General features: G+C 41.0%; 1 protein-coding gene across 2 annotated transcripts in view; it reads left to right on the top strand.

The window, feature by feature from the left end:
- Positions 1–1,020: 1,020 nt before the first annotated feature.
- The window catches only part of snx24 (sorting nexin 24), a 75,590-nt gene continuing 48,706 nt past the window's right edge, over positions 1,021–27,904 (top strand). Inside the window, exon 1 of one of the 2 annotated variants that reach the window (XM_062972148.1) lies at positions 1,021–1,480. In XM_062972148.1, the coding sequence (XP_062828218.1) occupies positions 1,421–1,480 (60 nt within the window). In that variant the 5' untranslated portion in view covers positions 1,021–1,420. The remainder of the gene's footprint in view (positions 1,481–27,904) is intronic. The other variant, XM_003222978.4, reaches the window with a different exon arrangement.

Here is a 27,904-nt window from a genome sequence, read left to right as displayed (position 1 = left end):
GACTGGACTTAATGTCAAGGGAAAACCTTTACCTTAACCTTTGGCCAGCCAGCTCTTTGGGACTTCAACTCCCAGAAGCTTGGTCAAACTTCAAGAACATTCTGGAATGTATGTGTGTGTGTGTATATAGATCAGGCATAGACAAACTTGGGCCCTCCAAGTGTTTTGGACTTCAACTCCCACAATTCCTAACAGCCAAATTGTGGGAGCTGAAGTCCAAAACACCTGGAGGGCTCAAGTTGCCCATGCCTAGATAGATATAGGAGCCCCGGTGGCGAAGTGCGTTCAAGCTCTGAGCTAGAGACCGAAAGGTCCCAGGTTCAAACCCCAGGAGCGGCGGGAGCGGCCGCTGTTAGCTCCAGCTCCTGCCAATCTAGCAGTTCGAAAACATGCCAATGTGAGTAGATCAATAGGTACCTCTCCAGCGGGAAGGTAACGGCGCTCCATTCAGTCATGCTGGCCACATGACCTTGGAGGTGTCTACGGACAACGCCGGCTCTTGGGCTTAGAAATGGAGATGAGCACCAACCCCCAGAGTCAGACATGACCTTTACCTTAACCTTTGGCCGGCCAGCTCTTTGGTACTCCAACTCCCAGAAGCTCCAGCTAGCTTGGTCAAACTTCAAGAACATTCTGGAATGTGTGTGTATAGATCAGGCATAGGCAAACTTGGGCCCTCCAGGTGTTTTGGACTTCAACTCCCACAATTCCTAACAGCCTACTGGCTGAATTGTGGGAGCTGAAGTCCAAAACACCTGGAGGGCCCAAGTTTGCCCATGCCTAGATAGATATACCCATTTTATTAAGAAGGATTCCCAACTTTTGGTCGTCCAGCTCTTTGGGACTTCCACTCCCAGAAGCCCAGCCAGCTTGGCCAAGTGTCATGAATCCTGGAAGTCGCAGTCCAGAAAACCCTGGGAGGCCAAAAGCTGGGAGGTCACTTTTGGGATCCTTTTCTTTCTAAAATCCAAAGCAATGCCAGGGCTGGTTCCTGCTTCCAAAAGGAACCGGATGGGAAGGGTGCTTCTGACGCAGGGATGGGAAGGGGGGGGGAGGTGGTTTTGGAGGTGTCGGCGGGGATAAGGCCAGCCTCGGGGCCCCCGGCTTGGCGACCAAGGCTCGGCCGAGCGCCACTGCCCTCCTCGGCCTCCACTTTCCTTTTCCCAGCCTGTCTCTGCAACAGGAATCACGTGAGGAAGCGGAGGAGGCAGAGAGAGAGAAAGGCACAGGGAGGGAGAGAGACAGCCAGCCAGCCAGCCAGCCGGGGGCTCCCCTAGAGATAGGGAAAGGTCGTCCCCAGCAGTCAGGTGACTGGCGCTGCTTCCCGGTGGCTCCTCCTGCCAGGCCAAAGCCCAGGCCTTCTTCCCTGCCCTCGCCCCCGGGAGCCCCCTTTCCCCTCCCTCTTTCCCGCTTCTGCGCCATGGAGGTGTTCATCCCATCGTTCCGCTACGAGGAGAGCGAGTTGGAGAGGGGCTACACGGTGAGTGAGTGAGGGGTGGGTAAGGGAAAGTGAGTCCTTCTTTTCTTCCTTCCTCCCTCCCTCCCTCCCTCCCTTAAGGAAGGAAATGGTACAGCCCGGCGCAGGGAGCTGCAAAGCCCATGTCCCGGGGGTGCTTCCACTCTGGAATTAATGCAGCTGACTTGCTCTGACTCAGTGCCATGGAATCCTGGGAATCCGCACCATATCTTGAACTTTCTTTGCCCAAAGAGTGCAGGAGTGTCACAATCACGTCCTATCGGATTATGGCAGACCTTCAGTCCATGGGCAACGGGGAGGGGGACAAATGGATCCCCCTCGCATGCAGGAGCAAATGGCAGGAAACTGGGAGCCTTAACCACTCTACAACTTCCAGGATCCCATAGCATCAAGCCATGGCTTCGTGCAGTGGTTCTCAACCTTGCCCTTAATACAGTTCCTCATGTTGTGGTGACTCCCAACCATAAAATTATTTTTGTTGCTGCTTCATAACTATGAATCCTAAAGTAAATATCTGATATGCAGGATGTATCTTCGTTCACTGAACCAAATTTGGCACAAATACCCAATACGCCCACATTTAAAGACTGCTGGGGTTGGGGTAGGGATTGAATTTGTCATTTCGGAGTTGTAGTTGCAGGGATTTATAGTTCACCTACAATCAAAGAGCATTCTGAACTCCACCGATGATGGAATTGAACCAAACTTTGCTCACAGATCTCCCATTAAGGTAAAGGTAAAGATTTCCCCTGACGTTGAGTCCAGTCATGTCTGACTCTGGGGGTTGGTGCTCATCATTTCTAAGCCAAAGAGCCGGTATTGTCCGTAGACACCTCCAAGGTCATGTGGCTGGCATGACTGAATGGAGCACTGTTACCTTCCTGCTGAAGCGGTACCTATTGATCTACTCACATTGGCATGTTTTTGAACAGCTAGGTTGGCGGAAGCTGGAGCTAACAGCGGGCACTCACTCCGCTCCCAGGATTTGAACCTGCGACCTTTCGGTCTGCAAGTTCAGCAGCTCGGTGCTTTAACACACTTTGCCACCGGGGCTCCGGTTATCTCCCATCACCAACAGAAAATACTGGAAGGGTTTGCTGGGCATTTACCTTGAGTTTTGGAGTTGTAGTTCACCTACATCCAGCCTTTTCTGCCAAAGGAGTTCCTTAGATCCTCAGAAATATGCATTTTCTGATGGTCTTTGGTGACCCATCTGACACCCCTCTCGTGACCACCACCCCAGGGGTCCCGACCCCCAGGTTGAGAAACGCAGGCTTAGTGCTTTTAACTGTCATGGCTCAATGCAAGGGAATCACGAAAGCTGTAGTTTTGCAGATGCTCCAGCATTGGGGCAGGGAAAAGGGTATCAAGCTGTATTAATCAATTGAATTCTTCTAGTTCAGGCATGGACAAACTTTGGCCCTCCAGGTGTTTTGGACTTCAACTCCCACCATTCCTAACAGCCTCAGGCCCTTTCCTTTTCCCCTTCAGTTGCTAGCAGCAGTTGAAGTCCAAAACGCTTGGAAGGCCAAAGTTTGTCTGCTGTAGCTGCAATATGGGACAAAGTCCTAGGACAGGAGCTGAAGTGAATGGAGAGCCACAGGCTATCTCCTCCCCTCTTTACAAAGGGTTTATTTATTTATTGTATCAGAAGCAAACCAAGGCACAGTTGTAATGTATTTAAAAACACAAAGTTTAGACATTATACTAAATGTCCTTTGACCAGTAGCTGGTCACTTGGAGTGCCTCTGGCCTTGCTATAAGAAGGTCCTACATTGTGCATGTGGCAGGCCTCAGGCTGTATTGTAATAGGTGGTCTGTGGTTTGCTCTTCTCCACACTTGCATGTTGTGGACTCCACTTTGTGGCCCCTTTTCTTAAGGCTGGCTCTGCATCTCATGGTGCCAGAACACAGTCTGTTCAGTGCCTTCCAAGTCACCCAGTCTTGTGTTGTCAAAGGCTTTCATGGCCGGGATCACAGGGTTGTTGTGTGTTTTCTCGGCTGTATGGGCATGTTCCAGAAGTATTCTCTCCTGACGTTCTACCCACATCTGTGGCAGGCATCCTCAGGAACATGGCCCTACAGCCCGGAAAACACACAACAACACTGTCACCCAGTTTTCTGTGTGCCCAGGAGGGAGTCTCTCATTTGGTATCAGCCATAGCTTGAGGTTCCGGGCTTTAGCCTGCCACCTTTGGACTCTCGCTTGCTGAGGTGTTCCTGCGAGTAACTGTAGATCTTAGAAAACTATTTAATGATTTCAGGCATTGGCATGCTGGCTAATACCCAAATAGAGGATGGGCTGGAGATGTCTTGGTCCTTTCATTGTTGGCTGCTACTTCGCGGGGGATGTCAGGTGGTGCAATAGCAGCTATACAGTATAGTTTCTCTTATCATCCTGTGATAATGTGGCATGTCTCATTAAGAGCTACGTACACTGGTTTAACATGGTGAAATGTGTTCCACACTGGCCATGAGTATTCAACAGCAAAGTAGCAAAGCACAAGGGCAGAGGTCTTCACTGTGTCGGGTTGTGATCCCCAGGTTGCACACTTTGTGAAGGAACAAGTGGATTTGTGGTACCATGGAACGTGTGGCTGGGCCAGGGAGCTGGTCATTGATGGAAGGGAACAGGGTGTCAAGGCACAGGGCAGTCCACGGCACTGTGTGTTACCAGTCTTTGGTCAGTTTTGTGTTCTGAGAGTGCATCTACACTGTCGAATGAATGAGGTTTGATACAACTTTAGCTGCCGTGATTCAGTGCTATGGAACCAAGAGTCCCTCAGTGAGATAAGGCAGAATATAAATAAAGTATTATTATTATTATTATTCTTCATTTGGCGAGGCATCAAGACTTCTTGGCTGAAAAAGCAAAAGACTTGTAAAACTTCAACTTCCATGAGTTCATACATTGAGCCACAGCAGATAAAGTGGGTTCAAATAGTATTAATTCTATGGTGTAGATCAGAAGTCCTTTAACTTTTTAAGCAGAGGGCCAGTTCACAGTCCCTTAGACTGTTCAGGTGCCAGACTATAGTTTAGAGGGGGAAAAAACATGAACCAATTACTGTCCACAGTTTACATATCTTATTGATAATGGAAGAAAAACATGGGAAAACAATGAACAATTTAAGATGAAAAACAATTTTAACCAACATAAACCAGTATTTCAATGGGAAATGTGCCCCTGCTTTGACTGATGAAATAGTCAAGTTAATTAGGATTGTTGTTGTTGTGTTCCTTCAAGTTGTTTCAGACCTGCAGGTCTTAGTTTGGGGAACCCTGGTGTAGATGCACCTTGAGTTTGGTAGGATTGCCAATTGCCTCAGGGCACAACAGTCTCTTGGCCTATCTGGAGTTTTGCAAAAGATATCAAGGCGATCTTGAGCAAGTGCGAACCATTCTTGGGGTCAGTGCTTCTGCCTTTGTCTATTGTTAGAGATTCAGCAGTGTCGTGGTTTGAGCATTAGACTATGACTCTGGAGACCAGGGTTCAAACTCTGCTCACCTATAAAAACTTACTGGTTATCCTTGGGCAAGTCACATCCTCTTGCCCTCAAAGAATGGCAATGGTAAACCAACCCTGAGCAAATCTTGCACACACAAAAAACCACAAAAAGCAAAATGATAGGTTTTCCTTAAGATCGTCATTCGTTGAAAGGAACTTGAAGGCACACATCAACAACAATCTGTACTTTGCTTAAACATCATAAAGGTAACACATCCTGGTTGGTCTTAGAAGCCAGGAAGAGTCAGTTCTAGTTATTACTTGGATAGAATACTGCCAAAGAATGCCAGGTGCTGTAAGATATATTTCCAAGAAAAGAATTGGCAAAACCAACAGTGATTCCTTGTCTAGAAAACCCCTATGAAATTAATATGCCTCTTTTAGGAAACTGCTGTTTATCTCATGTGAAGAACTGATAGTTTATTGAAATAGGGTACTTAAATAAGTATGTACATTTATTTTAAAATGTATAGTTGACTGGAAACTCTGCTATTATACAACAGCTTCTGGTTGACAAATTCTCAATCTCCCAAAGTGATCTGTTGGCTTATTCTACTTGGAGAACTTATAAGAAAGCACATAGCAACAAGGCAAAATTGTTACTTTTTGTAATATCTAACTAGGATGAAATAATAATGTATCCATTTGAAATAAATTCGTAAAGCAAAGTCAGTGTTTCATTGCTTCCATCTTCTATATTTGACAAGTTAGATGAAATTATAGAACAAGGATGGAGACCCTTTTGGCTTCCAGATATTTTGGATATCGTATCTACAGCCTCACCTATCATAGCCATTGCCAAGGGATTATGAGAGTTGGTCCAAACTGTTAGGAGAACCAAAAATACCCCACTTTGGTTCAGATGTAATGTCACCTTTAAGTTGTTTTTATGGAATAGGAAAGAAAGTAATAAAAAAATAACACACCTAACCCCACCTCCCATATTCCAACATATTCCATCCATGTGAAGATGACTGTGTTCCAAATAATTAATGACATTCAACACAAATTATATTATTTTATGTTACACAACAAAATAATGAAAGATTTATCTTTCTGTTAGTCTCCGTGCCACTTTACACAATTATCCAGAAACAGTAATTGTTTGTTCTTGTGCATTCTTCAGTTCCTTGTATAATGTGTGAGTTAATACGTAGACTTAATTGCCATGGAGTCCAAACTGTACCTTTCCTGACTACGAAGTAATGAATCATGCCACTAGTAAGGCAAAGATACAGATATTTGATGCTTGGTATAGCAGGAGTAATCTTTTAAGGAGAAGTTCCAGTCATGTGAGTCTCCTTGTGGTGACTAGACACAGATTTATCCGGCCTGAATCAGATCTCAAGTTAGAAAATGGAATCACAGAGCTTTGGCTGATTACTGGTTTCTCTGGAGAACGAATATTTTTGCAAGGAAAGTGTAGGACACAGCAATGCAGAAGCAAAAGCAAAAGTAAACTGCACAGAAATGTCAGGGAGGGTACAATTGTAATTTTTTCAGGCTCTCCCTGTTTTGCTCTTCCTAAATAAATCAGGTATGAAAGAGGGCAACTGGGCAATGATGGTGACATGTATATGTGGGGAAGGGAGGAACTAAAGAAAAACCCACAAAACAAGTCATGTTGCCAGGGAGGCATTGTGAGGTAGGCCTCTCAGCTGGAGAAGGGGAAGGAAGGAAGATAAAAGAATGGAGAAGGGAGGGAGGAGAAAGAAAGAAAAGGGATGGAGGGAGATAAGGGAGGAAGGGGAAAAAATGAAAAAGAAGGGAAGGGAGACAAAGGAAAGGGGAAAGAGTATGAGGAGAGGAAAGGAAAGAAGGAGAAAGAAGGGATGGAAACAGAGAGGTAGTAGCCCTTCCAACAGTTGGGCAACAGCAGACATATACATTAGTTGTTTTTTAAAAGCCCTGTATATGTGTGGCATCTTTCTCCAGCCCTTTCCTTTTTGGATAATGTGGACTGGAACTCCCATCCTTTCTCACCCCAAGCTATGCGTGATGGAAGGTGGAATCCAGTATCATCTCAAATGCCAATTCAGTTTGGTTGGTGTCGCATCCCATTTGATGGTAGGATTGTCTTCTAAGCAACTTACACTGACGAGGGTGAGATGGCTTGTGGAGATGTTTTCCTCAGTTAGTACCAGTCAACAGTTAAACTTTTTGTTGCCACTTTAAATTGATGTCTGGATCACAGAACTATTGAACCTCTGCTTATAAATGCAACAGTTGTTCATAATTTGGCAGTGAATGACCTTTAAATGTAGACGTTTTGTGAACATGTCCTTGGGGAACAATTTAACTTCAGAATGACACCCATGAGCACTTGTTATCATTTAAATGTGCTTCCTTTGTCAATAACAGAATAGCAAGGACTAGTTGGATTTCTAATCTTGATTCAGATTCTTAAAAACCATAGGAATAAATTAGTGTATCTTTGATTAATATTGAGCAAAAAACCATTGGATTGGTATGTTACAGGTCAAGGTGACAAACATATAGGTGGGTTGAGGTACAAAGGGCATATTTGACTGACATGCTTACAGTATTCTTCATTAGTAGTTTTAATGTTACCTAATTGTTTTGTGTTGGCGTTATGTTTATTGGATGGGATGTCAAATATTGTTTTAAGTTATACAGCAAAAATAATAAAATATTATTTATATTTATAATAAGTTTATAAATAGTAATATTTATAATAAGAATTCTTACTATTCTTATGGATAGTAAGACCTCCATATTCATGGATTCTGGATCTATGGATTCAACCATCCATGGCTTGAATATATCCTCCCCCCCCCCCAAAAAAAAAACCCTCCCCAAAAAGCAACCCTTAATTTTGCCATTTTATATAAGGGACATTATTTTATTTCATCGTTGCATATAATGTGAATTGAGCATCTGTGGATTTTAGTATTCACAGGGGGTCCTGAAACCAAACCCCAAGTGGATATCAAGGGTCCATTGTATAGTTCCATGGCACCTAAGAAATGTTTTGTTTTCCTGGGAGGAGAGAAAAAACTTTGCACTGTGAATACAGTGAGCTCTCCACATTGTAGGTTTAACTTTTTGCATATTTGATACTTTGTGGATTTTATTAATAGGAATCACCAGGTTCTTCAGAGCAACTCTATAGTCAATCTCTGCTGAAAGACATAGAGATTCCTAAGGAGAACACTTTTCTAGGCATTTGTAAGCTCTTCAGGGTGATTCATTGGTCAGCTTCCAGATATCTAGAGATGTGTTCTCTTATGGTTATTCCACTTTCCTTGGAATCCTGTGCCCCTAATCCTAGTGAATATGGAAGGCTGACTTTGTTTCATTGCTTCCATCTTCTGTATTCGACAAGTTAGATGAAATTACCTAATTCTACTCAATTTTTCAAGAATATTTCTTTATTAATTTAGTGCTATTGGGCTACAGTTTCGTATGTTTGACTATATCAAATAGGACATAGCATATTAAGATAGATAAGCCACATATATGTAAATCCATAAATGGTACTCTTGAGATCATTCCAAGGCCTTTAACCTAATTCCTTTGAATTGCTCCTTCGGTGGGACTATGCCGTAAAAAGTACTAGGATGATACTGTTACAGTAGATACACGATACAAGGTAGTTCTTTGTGAATTCAAATATCTCAGTATCTAATCATGCTTGTTAGGAAGACTGTCATTCAGAGAGATGGGACCGCAATTTGGTTAGTACTTGGATGGGGAACTACCAATGAATAGGAAAAGGTAAAGGTTTTCCCCTGACATTAAGTTTAGTCGTGTCTGACTCTGGGTGTAAATCTCCATTTCTAAGCCGAAAAGTCGGCATTGTCCGTAGGCACCTCCAAGGTCATATGGCCATCATGACTACATGGAGCACCATTACCTTCCTACCAGAGCTGTACCTATTGATCTACTCACATTTGCATGCTAGGTTCACATTTGAACTGCTAGGTTGGCAGAAGCTGGGGCTAAAAGTGGGAGCTCACCCCGCTCCCCAGATTTGAACCGCCGACCTTTCGGTCAGCAAGTTCAGCAGCTCAGCAGTTTAATCCGCTGTGCCACCATAGCAATGAATACTGGTACTATAGTCCGTATTTCAGAGGAAGGAACTGGCAAAACCACCTCTGAGTATTCTTTGCCTAATAAAAACCTATGAATTGTATGAGGTCACCATACGTTGACAGGTATCTAGAAGTCACATACACACAAACACCAGTTAAAATTAGCACTTGCATTTGCACCTGGAAACATACCAGTGTAACAGAGTTGGGTGCTCTCTGTAACTGTTCATCTTGCACTTGTAAACATGCTTGTTTTCCTTTCAAAAGATGCTTGTTTCAGTTGTGCCCATGTACAGGGCTGGCCCCACCATGGAGGCCACGTGAGGCAGCCGCCTCGGGCGCAGGTCCCCGGGGGGCGCCGTCAGGCTTCCCCCGCCCCAGCGGGGACCATGGGCTCGCTCGCCGGTGAACAGGAAGGCCTGTTCGGTGACGAGCGAGCTCCACATGGCCGCTGCCGGCTGGGCAAGTGCCAGCCAGGCCAGGGCGCACTGGGCGGGAGACGGGGCACCGTCAGGGCGGTGCTCCGCCTCCCGCCCAGCATGCCCTGCCCCCGCCTCTCACACAGCGTGGGAGGCGGAGTCAGGGCGAGTTTCACGGGAGGCGGGGCCAGGGTTGGCGATCGCGGCCTGGAGGCGATCGTGGCCTGGAGGGACCTCCGCTGCAGTCTGGCCAGCTGGAAAAGGCCAGACGGGCGAGGGTGAGTAGCACGGGAGGCGGGGCCAACCCTGGCCCCGCCTCCCGCACTACTCGCCCTGACCCCGCCTCCCACGTTGCGTGAGAGGCGGGGCCAGGGCGCGGGAAGCGGGGTCCACTGGCGCCGCGGGAGGCATGGCCATGTGCCTCCCGTGGCACATGGCCATGCCTCCCGCGGCACCGGCGGGGGGCGGGGCGCTTTTCCTCACCCCCGCTTAATATTTAAAATTATCTCCGGCTGGCCCTTCCCATGTATCTAACTGCCATTGCCTTTTGCAGGTTTTGGGCTATCACAGTACTCATTTAGCAAAAGTAAAGCCTTTTCTGTCCAGACTAATGGATTGGTTATATGAGATTGTGCTCTCTGAAAGGCCTAGGAAGCTTTGGAGAGCTTAAGTATGTAATTGATTTAAGCAACTGCAGTCTACCTTTCAACAGAAGGTTAAGTGCAAATAATGAGGAAAAATTACAGTTACTAGTTGCCATTAAGTGAAAATAATAAAATAACAATGAAAGTAAAGAAACAGAATCCTTCATTGTCATCACCTGATGCTGAAATGCTACTAAGATAAATATCATTTTTGGAAAGGGTATCTTATAATTGGGATTGCTCTTTCTTCTGCAACTGGCAAAATGACATATAAAAGAAAGAAGCCTTCACTGTGATGTCCCCCATCTTCTGGAACATCATCCTCTCTTTAGCCAGCTGTGGCATTTTCTGTGTCTCTGTTAAAGGCATATTACTTGGGCCTTCTCTAACCCACCATGGTTACAGTTCTCTTGTGAGTTTTGGCTACAAATTGTTTTGGTTCCTAGTTATTGTTGTTGTTGTTTCAAGACATGATTAGCAGGTTGTGTGCATATAAGTGTTTTTAAGTCATCTGTTGACTTATGGCAACGCCATGGGTTTCGTAAGGTTTCCTTACGCAAGGAATACACAGAGGCAGTTTTGCCAGTCCCTTCCTCTGAAATATAGCCTGAAATAGATGGCATTCCTTTGTGCTCTCTTGTCCAAGCATTAGGGATAATGTTCTCTAGTTCCCAAAGTGGTTATCCTTAAATGTTCATGGACAACGTAGTCCAGAATCTGGAAAATGACTGGTTCAATAGTATGTGCTCTAGAGTTCTTTATTGAGAGTCTGTCAATATAACACTTTGAAGCCCACTTTTGTTTATCATGTATTTATTAACTGATTTCTTAGTGATTGCATTAGGCAATATATCTACAGAATGCAAAAAAGTTTGGAGTAAGGACAATATCTTGTAGATATCTTGTCCCATCACATTTGAGTGAAGATATGTTTAACTGCAGTGTTAGGGCTGGGCTCTTAGTATAACCCCCCCCTTGTAAAGACTTTAAATTTAATTATTCTTGGTACCATAGTTCAAATCTTGAGGATAGAAATGTGTCAGTAGGCTTTATGCAAAAGCAAAAAAGGCATTGAATTCCTTAGAGGATATGCATGCTATATACTAAAATGTTGTCTATTCCTGAATAGACTTTTCAACTACAGTACTCATTTGTGTCCCTTTTTGTGCCAGTCATAGATTAAACACCTTTTCTAAAAAAAATCTTCCAAGCTTTTTAAAATTGCTAGTACAGTAGAGTCTCACTTATCCAACATTCGCTTATCCAACGTTCTGGATTATCCAACGCAGTCTGCCTTTTAGTAGTCAATGTTTTTGTAGTCAATGTTTTCAATACATTGTGATATTTTGGGGCTAAATTTGTAAATACAATAATTACTATGTAGCATTACTGCGTATTGAAAGACTTTTTCTTTTTCTTTTTCTTTTTTGTATAACATGGTGCTTAATTTGTAAAATCATAACCTAATTTGGTGTTTAATAGGCTTTTCCTTAATCTCTCCTTATTATCCAACATATTTGCTTATCCAATGTTCTGCCAACCCATTTATGTTGGATGAGTGAGACTCTACTGTACTGTATAATTGGATTTGTCTATCTTAAGAGTTGACATGACTATGAGTATGTGCTCGAAATCTCCACATAGTTTATGGCCTTGAGGTCCCTATTTATGCTTATCAGAGAACTGAGTGGATTTGATTCATTGTACGATGTCATGAGAGAGGTCTTTCTCTGTTGGTGGCATCTCAGTTGTGGAACAACCTTCTTTCGGAGACATGTTTGTACATCTATATGTTTAATATTTCAATTAAAAAAATTTACATTATTGGATTTTTTTAGAATATTTATTTTTTATTCTTTTAAATGGCTATTACCCTAACTGTAAATTGTTTAAATGGTTTGTATGGTAAACTTCACAGAGATCTTATGAAATGTTCCATGGTCTAAATATTTTAAATAATTGAAATAAATAGCATGCTTATTTGTTTGAAGAGGTTTTTTTAAAAAAATAGTGCAAGTGGCACAATTTTTCAGTATGAAGCATTTGCTTTCCCATTATTCTCTCAATGTAACATGAAAAGTTCAACATAGAAAGCAGAAGACATTTATTATTTTTTCTTGTTGTTATGCATTTTGTTAATTAAATTCCTACTAAAATAAGTCCAGGTTTTAAATAGATGTAGAAAAATATTTGTGCCACTCTTATGTCTTCAGGCTGGAGAATAATAAAATCCAATGTCTTCCCATCATTTCTTACATAAACACAGATTAAGAACCTTGATTATGCGGTGCATCAATCAATAGGATAGCAATGAGTATGTATTGATTAGGAAAATTGCTTTTATAAAAAGTAATCAGATATATTTCAGCTGACTTTCCTTCTTGTATGCCCTAAGCCTATGAACTGCTATATTAAGATGACAGTTATAGGATGAACTGGAGAACATATAGTGGGGAATTCATTGTATTAGTATCAGCAGAACCTGCTTTGAATGGAGTTCAGATTAAGAGGCATGGATTCTAGGGCTAGCACTAGCATCTTAGATCATTTAATATAAGAGCTTTACACAATGTTAAAGCATATCTTCTCTAACATTTAGTTGTTGTCATTTCTTAGTTGAGGTACTAGCTCTAGCCATTGTGATATCACCTGAAGCAGCTGTTGTTTGCTGATTGATTTTGATTTATATCCCTGTATATATTTTCATGGGAAGCACCAAATAAAGCACATTGAGATATCTAATTGAGAAGTTATCAGTGCATGGAATACTGTGTTTAATTTATCTGGCCAAGAAAAACTGTAGTTGGTCCACGTTCAGAGTTGAGGCTAAGCTTCCTGAGCCATGAGATCCTCTCTGGTCTCCAAGTGACAGAGTTCCTACCAACTGATACACCTTCAAGATATATGCAGTTACATTCAGAACAGGATGCTTAAAAAATTCCTGACCTTAAGATCCACCAGTCCATAGAACTTCCATCATGCCAGGATTCAGCTTCAGTTTATTTGCCCTCTTTTTCCATTACAGCCTCTATGCTCTGATCCAGCATCTGCGTGGCCTTCAATGACAAGGAGAACAACATACTAAGGGCACCCAACCCAACCCCCAAACCATGAATTACATCTCCCAGTGAGTTCACATAGATGTTGAACAGCATGGGAGACAAGATGAAACCCTCAACAACCCACATCTTAATAGTCATGAGGTTGAACAGGAATTCTGGAACCAATCTCACAGATAGAATTGAACCTTTGCAATTGAAGTTCCTCCTACTGCCATCAAATAGAGTTGATCTGTTATGATACTATAATCAGAGAGATCTAGAAATATTGACATAATAGTATACCTCCCATCTCTCCCCTCGAGTAAGGTAATCACTCACAGTGACAGGGCCATTTCAGTGTTATGCCTGAAACTAGACTGAAATCGTTTCAGATAATCTGTTTCCTTTAAGAACGTCTGAACTTGTCCACCACATATTCAAAGTCCTTGCCTAAATAAGAAATGATAAGGTAGTAATTTTCACATAATTCTGGGTCCAGGGGGATCACCTTCAGGACAGAGTACACCAAGGCAGCAATCATCTCCTTGGTATAGTGAGGCATTTTCCACCTCTTGAACCTACCTACTGAATCCTGTCTTGTTAAATATTAATAGCCAAGATGAGCAAATGTCAAGTTTATATGTGGTGGCATGAATTAATTCTAGTGTCTTCCCTATGTCATCAGACTAGGAGAAATTAAAGTGATCATCAGAAAACTGACTTGATAGAGCACTGCACACTTCTCCAGACTCTATGATAACTGTGCCATCAAGTTCATATGACTGAATATGAGCTACGTTCTCCTCAATGTTACTGGCAAATTGGATGACTCTGCAGCCTCTTTGAACCTGACCTGGTTCCTCAGAATAACTTTGTTGAGCAACATATTGAGAATACAGTAATGGAGGCATAGTATGCATTTTTGGCTAAACTTACTGCCACATAATGTGCATAACAAAATGTTTTTGCTAATTTTCAGCTGTATTGTGTGACCTATGCCAACCTACACTCTAACTGCCACCCATCCCATAAATTTTCTATATATTGACATGAATTGTAGGCTCAGCAACATCAAATTGGGTGCTGACATTCAGCAGAAGCAGCAGCAAAATAGAGAGTAGGTTGATAGGCTGACTTGGATCTTGAAGGGTGGGAAAGAACTGAAACATGGAACTATCAAAACCTTAGGCCAGTGGAAAATAAGACCTGTTTTAATAAAATATCTAATATAGAAAGACTTCTATAGCAACTCCTATCTTTTCTACCTATCACTTTATATGTGCATGGTTGTTGGTCATTAGTACCAGCAATGCAATATTTTAGGGGTACTCAACCTGAATTTGCTTTTCTTTTCTTCTATATACTACTTCAGAGAAAATACAAGAGATGGGAAATAAGAAGCTTGATTCAAAATTCCTATTTTTATCATGTGCTAAAACCTACAGCCATTTCTTTTCCTTTACCCTTTTTTTTCTTTTTGAACAGTCACACACACACACACTTCACTTTCTTTATCTGTTACAGGAAATGTAGGTTTCACAATGGCCAATGGACACATTACTTCTTTCTTTGAAAGAGATTGGCAAAAAAGGGTCGCTTCACCTTGTTTTCTACAACTCATAGACTGAATTGTCAAAACTCATTCATTTGAAAGGGGGAGAGGAGCTTTTCTAAAATAGTCCATAGATAACTTTATCTGTCTGGGGCTATGAACTCAGTGCCCTATTTCTAAAATCTTTTTCGCAGTTAACTAGATAACTGCATAACCCTCTTAAGTGACGAGTGCATGAGCCTGTTTCGTGGGTATTTCTAACCTTTACTCTTCTAACAGACTCAACCAGGAAAGTTGCTTTTGCTTACAAAAGTAGAAAATAAATTTGCTAAAAATGGTTAGTCCCTTGGCCCTTGTTTTATTTATCATATCAGAAAAGAACAACGTTTTGCGGCATTGTGGTCAAAATAAGAGGCGACCTTGCTTGTTCACAAGTGTTCAAAGTCTAGAGATAAGAGGGGCAAAATAATAGAGTACAATGGAAAGAGTGTGGTGTAATTATTTGTGACTTGTCAAGTGACGCCCTTTCAGGCCCCAAGTGATTCAAATCTGGGAACTCGGCACAATTCTCTAAGCTAAGCATGGCCAGCATCGGAGAAATCTCGCCCAGCTTCTCCGACAGTGCTGAAATTGCATCAGTTTGTCATGCACTGAGCATGCCAGCTCTACACAATATCATTTGCTTGCAAATCGGCCTGGCCCCAAAGCCCTGATACACATTCCTTGGTATCTGACTCTTGGTCTGTGATTTTTCATGTCTCTGGTGCTATCAGTTTAAGGTAATTTTAATAGATTCTGATGGTTTGCTTCTGAGGGTAAAGAAAGCGCTTTGGCCTGTGTTGCTTCGTACCTCTTTCTGTACTGTGCATCATGCAAGACGACCTCATGCTGGTGATATCCCCACTAAAGGAGATTACAGAGGAAATGAGGAGGCTATGTGGTTTTGCATTGACAGCAATGAGAAATCTTTTAAGGAAATTTCAAGACTTGCTTAATCATTATTACTACTTCAGAAGTGCAAACTTTTTCTTATGAATAGTTTTGCCATCTTCTGTTAAAATGGAGATGTGAAACTGAGACAGCATACACTTCCCTAAGAGTAAAACCATTGCATTGGCAACTAAGGATGATCCTCTGTCTCATACTTCTTATTCTGTTGATGCTTTCTTTCAGTTCAAAATACAGTTTCCTAGAAGTAAGTCCCACTGAAGATAATGGAGTGTATTTTATGTACACAGGTATAGGATTGAATTATTAATTTGATTATCCAACTTCAAACCACAACTCCTTCTATCTTTGACTGAACCACTTCTATTACATGAGCTCCCCTAATCAGTGCACAGTTGTGATTTGATTCATCTCCTGATTTAACAATGCATAAAGCAGTTCTTTCTAACATGCTAAATTCCTAAGAGAACATAAAATCAATGATTTAATAGTTGGGAAAGAGAACATTAGGAAATTGTTTGAGAAAATCAGTGTTTAGATGTCTTAAAGAACTAATTCAGCTGCATTAGGAAATAAGTGGCATATTTTACTCTGCCTTTGACACCGCTAGATGAGATTATTTTACTGCTGACAACTCTGATCTTTACATCATTTTTTTAACTGACTCCCTTAATTGATTATTTCTGTGATATTAGGGCCTGCAGCATAGCTCTCTAGATGTCTGCTGACACTAATCGATTACCATAAAGGTGTTAATGTTAGTGGTTTCATCCAAGAAACATTCAAAATTCTGTAGCTAAAAGCTGCCACAGACTCTGCTTAGTTTGAGCTACCGTTGATTAACCAATATTTTGGGGAGATATATGGATGCATTCTTGGGAAAAGAGATTGGTGTTGTTATATATTAGTGTGAAATACAAACACATTAATGTTTAAATGGTAAGGCTTTTCTTCCTTTAAAAAGTTTCTATTAATATTCAGCACTTGTCTCCATGGAATTCATGCAAGAAGTGTTCAGACACAGACCATTTCTTTTGACTTTTCCTTAGGGGATGCCTGACAGCAAAGTAACTTCGAGCGTCCCTGCAGCTAGTCTGAGTCCTTGTCAGTTCTTTTCCTACACACACACACACACACACACAGAGAGAGAGAGAGAGAAATAGAGAGAAGGGTTTAACATGTTTCTTTAGGTAAGAAGCATGGTGGAGTTTTCAACCATCATTTGAAACATGTTTTGAAGCTGCTGTGAATAATTGAAATTGCAGTCAACCTTCCACACTCACTGGGGTTAAGGAGCACAGGACCCCAGTGAAAGTGAAAAACTACAAATAAGGAAATTACTTTTTTTACCTGAAAGAGCAGCTTTCTATGAATTTCTAGGTCTTCTAGTATGATCGTGGTTGTGTCTGCAGAGCCTTTCTGCTAATGTCATTTCTGGTGACATTATATGGCTGGGCCTCACCAGAAGTCACTGTCGTCAGCTAGGCTCTGCCATGAAGCTGCTTCTTCTGGTGGTGCTCCTAGGAGGACAGGCACTGGAGCTGATGTACTTGTTTGCCCAGCCAACTGTCTGGACTGCACAACTGTTTGTGGACATGCCTTTGGTGTATCTGGGGCAGCTCCGGAGCAGAGTACTCTGGGTTATTCATGTGGTGTAGATGTATTCTTAGTCTGTGGAAATTTATGCTATCAACTTCATAGTTGGCCATGTTCACTGTGAAGCTCTGGTCACGGGTATATTGAACCCGTTGATGGAGCATATTAAAACTGGATTTTAACTTTTGTGGATTGTTTTGAATTGTATGTTCTTGTTTTATTATGTTTATTATTTTTAGTATGTTCATATTGTTGTATGGTCAATTGAATGTTTTGCTTTATGTTGAAAACTGCCCTGAGCCCTCCTGAGGAGATAGGGTGGTATATAAATAAATTTTATTATTAATATTATTATTATTATTATTGACACAACGACATTGTATGATACAGCAAACAAGATAGATATGAGATTTTCCTGTTGTTTTTCGTCAATGCGACTGTCACCTGGGATGGCGACATCAATGATCCAAACCTTTTTCTTTTCCACAACTGTGAGGTCTAGTGTGTTGTGTTCCAGAACTTTGTCAGTCTGGATTCGGAAGTCCCCAGTATCTTTGCGTGTTCATTTTCCATTATCTTTGCAGGTTTGTGATCCCACCAGTTCTTTACTGCTGGGAGGTGGTAGTTGAGCCATAAGTTCCAATGAATCATTTGGGCCACATAGTTGTGCCTCTGTTTGTAGTCAGTCTGTGTGATTTTCTTACAGCAGCTGAGGATATGATCAATGGTTTCGTCAGCTTCCTTGCACAGTCTGCATTTTGGGTCATCAGCTGATTTTTCAATCTTGGCCTTAATTGCATTTGTTCTGATGGCTTGCTCCTGGGCTGCAAGGATCAGGCCTTCTGTCTCCTTCTCCAGTGTCCCGTTTGTGAGCCATAGCCAGGTCTTCTCCTTATCAGGTTTTCCTTCAATTTTGTCAAGGAACTTTCCATGCAATATTTTGTTGTGCCAGCTGTCGGCTCTAGTTTGTAGTGCGGTTTCCTTGTACTGATTTTTTGTCTGCTGTGCTTTGAGGAGTTTCTGACTTTTTACTTCAATCAAAGCAGGTTCTTCACTTTGCTTTACATACTCTGCCAGGTCATGTTCTTCTTTGTCTGCTTGTTTTACTTGCAAGATTCCTCTGCCACCAGATCTTCTAGGCAGATATAGCAGATCCTATAGCAGAACCCGTAGGTGCCACCTTGTCGTGGGGGGGGGGGGGCTTAACTGTTCCAAGGACGCTGAGAGCTGTGCTGGCGGTAGTGTAACTACCGGCAGGTCCAACCAAACCAGAGAGGTCTCAGCTGAGGAGTGGAACTAAGAGCACCTAACCCATTAGCACTATGGAGAATCAAACTAAAACGAAGTCTATATTGGCTCGGTCGTCGCCAAGGATAAAAAGGACCGAGGTGGATGCTGTCGATTCTGGACATCCATTGACAAGTGGGCTACAGAATCAAAATACAAATGAACAGACACAGAAGCGGCAGAAATATACAATGCCAGAAAACTGCACTATTATTATTATTATTATTATTATTATTATTATTATTATTATTATTATTATTATTATTATTATTATGACACAGCAAACAAGATAGATATGCTGGATTTCATATCACAAAATCACAAGTCAAACACTTCCCAAGTGTCTAGGAGTGTGTGATGTATTTTCGGATGATGCGCGCAGATCCCAGCAAGGTGGCCTTTTGCAGTTGGCAGATCGTGATTTTGTCAATGTCTATTGTTTCCAAATGCCGGCTGAGATCTTTTGGCATGGCACCCAATGTGCCCATCACCACCGGGACCACCTGCACTGGTTTCTGCCAGAGTCTTTGAAGTTCAATCTTGAGGTCCTGATAGCGGCTGAGTTTTTCCTGTTGTTTTTCGTCAATGCGACTGTCACCTGGGATGGCAACATCAATGATCCAAACCTTTTTCTTTTCCACAACTGTGATGTCTGGTGTGTTGCGTTCCAGAACTTTGTCAGTCTGGATTTGGAAGTCCCACAGTATCTTTGCGTGCTCATTTTCCAATACTTTTGCAGGTTTGTGATCCCACCAGTTCTTTGCTGCTGGTAGGTGGTACTTGAGGCGTAAGTTCCAATGAATCATTTGGGCCACATAGTTGTGCCTCTGTTTGTAGTCTGTCTGTGCAATTTTCTTACAGCAGCTGAGGATATGATCAATGGTTTCGTCAGTTTCCTTGCACAGTTTGCATTTTGGGTCATCAGCTGATTTTTCGATCTTGGCCTTAATTGCATTTGTTCTGATGGCTTGCTCCTGGGCTGCAAGGATCAGGCCTTCTGTCTCCTTCTTCAAGGTCCCATTTGTGAGCCATAGCCAGGTCTTCTCCTTAATATTAAATTATTATTATTATTATTATTATTATTATTATTATTATTATTATTATTATTATTATTCTTTTGGTTAGTGTTTAAAGTTCCACAACATTCCTTTGTATACAAATATTCCAGGTAAACTTGGTCATGTCTTTGAATTCTAGTTTTCTTAACTCCACTTTGTTTTGAAAAAAATGATTCACTAATGTGTTTTTATTATCATATATCATGGAAATATGAATCTTACAAAACTTTATATTTTTTTAAAAAAACAACAATTTAATGTGAAAGCTGATTACATATGGGTTACAAATTTTACATACTAACATTTGTTACATGGTAAACATCATACACGTTGGTATTTTCCTTTTACAATGTGAGGAAATAACAAGAAATGTAACATATCCATTAGCTTTATACTACAGTGAATCCATAAACAGATTGGGCTGTCAATCCGTTTACTCAGATATCCAGCCTGTGTAACAGCAGGGGTCACTGTGTGCATTGAATTTGACATTACATTCTAAAACAAATTTAAAAGACTTCCATGCTCAAGCAAAGTTTAAAAGAGAAGACATTAAAACCCAATTTCCTCCATTCTCTCTTCAAGGAACAAAGAGATTTATGCATATCTTCTGAAATGAAGAGAATAAAAACTTTGGAAAAAGTATTTTCTGTGCTTCGTCATATGATTTTTGGTTCATATTTCTGATTCTGTAATGTAACACTTAATAGATACTGGTTTGCATTATGAAGTTATAGCATATATGTGCATAATATGACCTCCTCATTCATGGATTCGATACCCATGGTTTCACTTACCCATGCTCCAAAATATCCCCTCCCCTCTGCTCTGGAAAGTGTTTCTGGGCACCTTTAAGTCTGCCATTGTGGTTTTATCGTATGTTTTTGACCTAATTGTAGTGAAAATGTAAGATTTGCTGTTATCCATTGTTCAAGAGGTCCATGTGGAGTCTTGGACTGTTTATACCGTGGATATAGGGATGGTATTATATTAAGCCTCCACAAAGTCATTGTCTTCTGCTACTTAGAGGAGGGCAAGATCTAGCAGGTTTTACCAAGTTTTTTTTATGTGTCAGGAGCAACTTGAAAAACTGCAAATCACTTCTGGTGTGAGAAAATTGGCTGTCTGCAAGAACATTGCCCAGGGGGCACCCAAATGTCTGATGTTTTACCATCCTTGTGGGAGGCTTCCCTCATGTCCCTGCATGAGGAGCTGAAGCTGACAGAGGGAGCTCATCCGCGCTCTCCCCGGATTTGAACAGCAACCTAACCTTCAAGTCAGCAGTCCTACCAGCACAAGAATTTAACCCATTGTGCCACCAAGCTAGTAAAATGTTAAATAAGGCCTCAGAAGCAGACGTTGTCCACAGCTTCACTGACCATTCAAACTGTGATGGCTAGACACCAAACTCCCACAAAAGTGTACAAACGAAAACCCTTAATGTGCAACTACGGTTTGCATAATCACCACCTAGGCAGCAAACTGGTTTCAGAATTTGCTATTTAATTATCTGCCTAGCAAAACCATTTTCTTCAATAACACATTGAAACTGACTTAAAGTGGTCAATGCAGATGTGACCTATGAGGCTGTTGTCCAAGGATCAGCCTAGCTAAGTAGAGGGAGGCTCATCATTGGAAGAAGGGTAAACTAGCCATAGCACTGTATTATAGAGGAGTTGTTACATACAATCTTCATTGGTAGAATCTTTAAGAAATGTCTACACAGTATCAAGCTAAAGGATATAAGATGTCAATCTAATATAAAAGGAGAAAATCCCATTATACACAAAGCTATAACCTTTCCCCCTTAATCAAATGACTGGATAGTTGATGCTATTCAATGTCTTGAATCTTTTAAATTATGGACCTATTTTGTACTGCTTTATTTCTGCTTTATGTTATAATTTTTCCCTTCATGGTTTGCTTCCTAATTTTGTTTTCCTTCAAATGGCAAGTGGTAATTTTTTGACAGGAACACAATTGTAACTCTGGCATGTCTAACCATATGTTCTCGTTTTACAAATGATTTTGACATTAGTTAACAAGTATCTAACAGTATCATACTAGTATCTCTTGACATTGTGCGCGATGTCTGCCTCTATTGTGGATTCTCTGTAGTTTAGCTGAATCATAGTTTTTTACTTTTTCTTTTTCCTCGGGGTCTTCTGGCTTCTTTTGTTATTGTCTGTTGAAAAATTTAAATCCTCCCTTTTCTTGACACTGTTGCATTAATCTCCTTGACAGCATACTTCAATATGAAAAAAAGGTTCAGACTTTATATCATGATGCCTATAACCAAAGGCTCGATGAGTGCCATGATAACATGCAAAAGTATTAGATCAAATATTGCATGGGATATGATGTCCATATATTGGTAAATTAATACCTCTTCCTTGTACAAGAATTCGGCATAACCAGACTCATTTAATTTGAATCAAAGGTCTATGTTAGGGGTCCTCAAACTTCTTAAGCAGAAGGGCCAGTTCATGGTCCCTCTGACTTTTGGGAGGCCAGACTATCATTTAAAAAAACATGAATACACACTGTACATATCTTATTTGTAATGCAAAAAATCCCATGGGAGGACAATACAATATTTAAAATGAATAACAATTTTAAGCAACGTAAATTTACCAGTATTTCAATGGGAAGTGTAGACCTGGCAGATGAAATAGTCAAGTTAATAAAAATTGTTATTGTTGTGTGCTTTCAAGTTGTTTTAAACTTAGGGTGACCCCAAGTCTAAAGTTTAGAGTGGGGGCCAGGTAAATGACCTTAAAGGGCTGCATCAACCCCACGGGCCTTAGCTTGGGGACCCATAGTCTATGTAGTCTATCATTCCTATAGCAGCTATCTTGTCATCTACTGGAAGCCAATCAGTAATTTCTCCATCTCATATTTCTAAGGAACTAATAAGGACCCTGTTTCCCCAAAAATAAGACATACCCATAAATAAGTTGTAGCAGGATTTCTAAGCATTTGCGCAATATAAGCCATACCCCCTGAAAATAAGACATAGTGATCGGCGTGGCTATTCAGTGTTTCTGTGCATGCTGCAAGCTGAGGCATAGAGGAAGACATAGAACGCAAAAGTCTCCTCAGTGAAGTGAGGAGCAGGACGCTCTGCTTTAGGTATTGTGTGCCCTCAGGGGGAAGAAGTAAAGCTGTGGCTGCCATTTTATCCAGTACTTTGGGTCTCTCTCCTCCATCACCAACCAGCAACAATCTATGTGTGTCTCTCACCCCACCAGTAAACTGCTGCTCCCCAGCACTGACCACCAGCAGTCTGTGGGTCTCTCTCACCCCACACAAACACCAGAGGATAGAGGAAAAACTTCAGCAAGCAGTCTGCCACTGAACCCAGAGAGGTCATCCCACAAATCCAGATTGTTGTCCCATACTTCAAAGAATATGACATCCCCTGAAAATAAGCCATAGTGTGTCTTCTTGAGGAAAAATAATTATAAGACATGCTCTCCTTGCTGCAGGAGGGGATAGCCATCTCAATGAGACTGCCTGTATCCCCTCTTTATTAGACTTTATATTGTAGTTCAATTTTAGGATATTTATAAAGTGCTTACTTGGCTTTTTAATCTTATATTTAAACTTTCATTGACTTTGCATTGTTTTAATAGATTGATTCCCCAAATTGGGAGAAAGGTGGGATACAAATAAATAAAATAAAATAATTGAAAGTTGCAGTCTCTGAATCAAAGAGCTCCTTTCATTTACAGAAGCTTTCTGAGGACAGAGGTAGGATAGGAGTTATTTTTTTGTTGGCCCCCTTCAATACCTCCCCCTCATATCTTCAGAATATACTGTCCAAGCTTATGTTTAAAATTGCAAAAAATGATTAGAAATACTTTTTATCATTGTAAAACAGGTTCATGCCCAATTTGGAAAGTGTTCTCCCCTTTAAAACTATGCTTTGATTTTAAGAAAAGAATAAAAGCCACTGTTCCAGTTACTGTCCTTTTTTAAAAATAAGTAATGATAGTGCTACAGGCATGCTTAGGGCAGTGGCTCAGGTATTTACCCAATTCACATATCCCTGTCAGAAAGAGTCAGCTTCTGCCCTTTTGAAGTCTCATATAGTGATGCAAGCATCCTGCCTTTCCCCCCAGAAACAAAATGCATACTTGTTTTGTTTATTGTCACTGGAAATTTGAGCAAGTCATTTGGGTAGCTTTTCAATGATGCTTATTTGGCAAGAATTATACATTAATTGTAGAAAACATATATCTGGCTTCTGATAATCACAACGAGAAGTGTACTCTTGGATGGAGACTTCCTCTCTAGCCCTCAAATCATCCCTCTGAAGGGTTCAGCAAGCTCCCTCCAAAAATGAAATGGTGTTCTTGGAGTAACAGGGGCAATCATCCATACGCATGAAGAAGCATTTTAGAGTCCAAAAGTTAACTTTTGTCAATCCCCCTGCCCCCAATTCATGCAACCCTTACATGGTCTTGGGTCAGAAAACTGCCTTCCTTGTTGACCTCCTGTAATTGCCTACCCATTTTAATACAGTACCCAAAGTCCTTTTCTGAAAGTAGAGTTTTCCATGTTGTTATGTCTTCAATTTGTTTCCAATATATGGCATCCCAAGGTGAACCTTTCACCAAGTATTCTGGGGCTGACCACTATAGAATATAAAAAACCTGTTTGCTATCTTTTATGTTATGGAAAGTGATTCATAATATAAAAAAACACCAGAGCTTTTGAAACATTTCATGTTGGTGACAGACTTTTTAGACATACATCTTTTTGCAACACAGTAATTCAATTTTACTAACAAACCAGAGGTTAAACCAACCCTGTATAAAAGATACAGATACATATATAAATTTTAATAATGACATGTATGGGGACATGAGGAGCCCCTGGGTGGCATAGGGGGTTAAACTGCTGAGCTGCTGAACTTTCTGACCAAAAGGCTGGTGTTCAACTCTGGGGAACGGGATGAGCTCCTGTTGTTAGCCCCAGCTTTTGCTCACCTAGCAGTTTGAAAACATGCAAATGACAGTGCTCCATGCAGTCATGCTGGCCACATGACCTTGGAGGTGTCTATGGACAATGCCGGGTCTTTGGCTTAAAAATGGAGATGAGCATCAGCCCCTAAACTTGGACACGACTAGACTTAATGTCAGGGGAAAACCTTTACCTTTGCTATGGGGACACAACATAACTCATGAAAATCTTTCATTTATCCTGTGTGACACGCCAACATGTTGTGACACACAGTTTGGAAGGCTCTGCCCAACACTGCAATAGCAATAATAGAAAAGGGTAGGTAGCAGAGGAATAAGCAAGTTTCAGTAAGTCTCTATGTTAAACAATGTTTCCATCGAGTTCCATCAGAAATCTTTGAAGGCACTTTTTCTCAAGCAGTGAAACTTTTCCTTCCTCTTCTCCTGCGCCCTCATCTCAGCACCCTTCAAATCTGATCTATACGGTCTTCTTTTGCCTGTGAGAAGCAGCAGAGGAGCATTGGCTGTACTGGTAATTCGTTGTAGCCAAGGAAAGTAATTGCCGCAGGAAATAATTAAGGAATAGGGACAACCCTCTTGAGTCAATTCAGTCTTTTCTGTGCTATCACACTGCAGAACCTAATGTAATTCTAATAAAATCCCTAAAACATTTTAGAAGTTTATAACACAGATGGATTTACATTGACTGCTATACTTCCTCCATCATTAAAGTTCAAATCCCATGCTTCAAATATCTCATAGTTTCTTTTTCATATTGCATTTGCACATTTTCCCCTGTTCTTATTTTTAAAAACAGATAAATGTTTTTATTGAAATCTGTGAGATGGATGGTTGGAAAATTATCTATAGGCAGCCTGAGGTATGGAAATTATCAGTAGATGAAGTCTGGCAAAGTTATAAGCAATTGAAAATAACAGGAAATAACAGCTCTTAATAATAGTTGCTATATCTTGAGATATAATGGATAGATAAGTATTGGCCAGTGTCAACATTTTAATGGCAACCATTTTAAGCAGCTTTAAGCATATGTTTATACAGGCTTGTTTTACAATACACAGGCCTGGAAGGAATTGCAGAAATGGAAAAGAGAAAATGTGTTTTAGTTCTTGCAACTTGCATTTAAAAAGCCAAAGTTTTAGATAAGCAAAGAGTGGAAACATTTAGACACTGGAAGAAAATAAAAGTGTTCTGAGATGGTTGTAAAAATGCAAGTATGGAAATCTAAAATAATGAACTGCTATGTAGTCAGGGAGATAGATCTCCCAATGTAATTTCTGATGCTACAATGGGTTTTGACAAACATTTCAAACAAATTCTTCCCAAGTGGATAGATGTTGTCACTATTTATTTTGTACAGCCAACCATTCCCAGAGTCTAAAATATGAAATGGTAGCAGTCAGTTGACTTGCCTCCCCTTAACCTAGCTTCTCTAACTTGGCAACCTGATAGTGATACACACATGTACATTTGTATTACACTTGCTGTGCCCTTTTCTGGATTCTGTGGGGTTCCTTCCTTCTTCCCCAGTGTTCAAAGTCCCCATGAATTATTGGACAGCCTTTGAGTCCCCCTCCCCAAAGCGCCATTCGGGAGCAAGCAAGTTCAGAGAATTATCTGATTGTGGCCTCCACAAAGTTCTTATCTTCTGCTGCTTAGAAATGATGTCAGTGGAGGGCAAGATTTGGAAGGTTTTACCAGGCTGATAAAGCTTTAAATAAGTTATCAGAAACAGACTTTGACCACATCTACACTGACCAGTTAATGCAGTCCAAAGCTAGCTCCAAACTGGTGGCCAGGCAATGAACACCCACAAAGCTTATCTCCATTTCTAAGCTGAAGAGCCAGCATTGCCCGTAGATGCCTCCAAGGTCATGTGGCCAGCATGACTGCATGGAGTGCCGTTACCTTCCTGCTGGAGTGGTACCTATTGATTACTCATATTTGCATGTTTTCAAACTCCTAGGTTGGCAGAAGCTGGGGTTATCAGTGGAAGCTCACTCCGCTCCCCGGATTCGAACTGCCGACCTTTTAGTCAGCATGTCAGCAGCTCAGTAGTTTAACCCACAGTGCCACTGGAGGCTTCTGCAACTTGTTTCTAACTTGTGGTGGCCCTAAGGTGAACCGACTGCAGAGTTTTCTGATTCAGAGAACATGACTCACCCAAGGTAACCCTGGGAGTTGCCACATCTGGGCAGGAAATCAAACATTCATAGCCCAATGCTCAAACCACAACACCATGTATACCTGTCAATTATTTCTCCAGCTATCGGTGAATTAGATCACTTCGGTAGATGGCAGGGAGAGTATAAGGAGAGAGCAATGAATCTTCCATCTCTGGAATTTCTGTGGTTGAAGAATTACCATTGAAGAAGTGCCCCCCCCCCCCTTGACATTTGTATAGGTCTAGGTCTGCTTCTAGGTTTAGGTCTTTGCCTCAGTGTGAATAAAACTAAACCAATTTAATTACAATTCAACAAGTCTTATAATTAATAGTATGGACACCCATGTGTATCCCTTTGATTTGACAGTCTAGTAGCTGGGACTGGCAATTGGAGATAGGACATGGATTCTAGAGTTATCTCAGAAAACACAGGTGGCACAAAAACACAATCACTAACATTTTCAGCTCTCAAGTAAATTTCAATCCAAGGAGAACATATAAAGGCATCTAACAAAAAGCAAGAAATTATTGGCCAGCTTCATATATAAAACTTTGCAACCTTGACAGTCAGATGTTGTGATATGTGTTTTAACGATGTTGTTACCCACCTCGAGCCGTGAGGAGAGGTGGATAAGAAATAAAATTATTATTATTATTATTATTATTATTATTATTATTATTGTTTTTGTTATTGTTACTGTTATTGTTATTATTGTGATAGAAAATGTTGTAGGCACTCATTGCCAGAACATGAATTACCAATATTTGTATTTGTTTCAGAAAATTATATTGCTGAAATGCTATTAAGTTAAAATCAAAGTCTGAAAAATGATAATACTTTTTCGGTAGTCTCACGTCATTCAAAAGTAGCCATCCACAACTTAATATTGAGACCTTACTCTAGATGGTATCATTTTCCACCTCTGCACAGTTCATATAGCAACTGTTCTTTGGCAGCTGACATGCCTTCAATGTTGATTGAGATTATTGTCATAGTTGGTCCTGAAAAGCTCCGGTTGGTTAGTTGGTTGGTTGCAAGTCATGTCTGGTTTGAGAGAATCAGCAGTCTATAAAGTCATTGCCCAGGGGATGCCTAGATGTGTTACTATTCTGTGGGGAGGTTTCTTTCGTGTCCTTTTCTCATCAGTTGGGTGACTTGGAAGGTACTGA

Source organism: Anolis carolinensis, chromosome 2 (assembly GCF_035594765.1).
Source record: "Anolis carolinensis isolate JA03-04 chromosome 2, rAnoCar3.1.pri, whole genome shotgun sequence".
Classification (NCBI taxonomy): Eukaryota; Metazoa; Chordata; class Lepidosauria; order Squamata; family Dactyloidae; genus Anolis; species Anolis carolinensis.
Note: the sequence above shows the minus strand (reverse complement) of the source record. Positions and strands in the feature narration are given on the sequence as shown.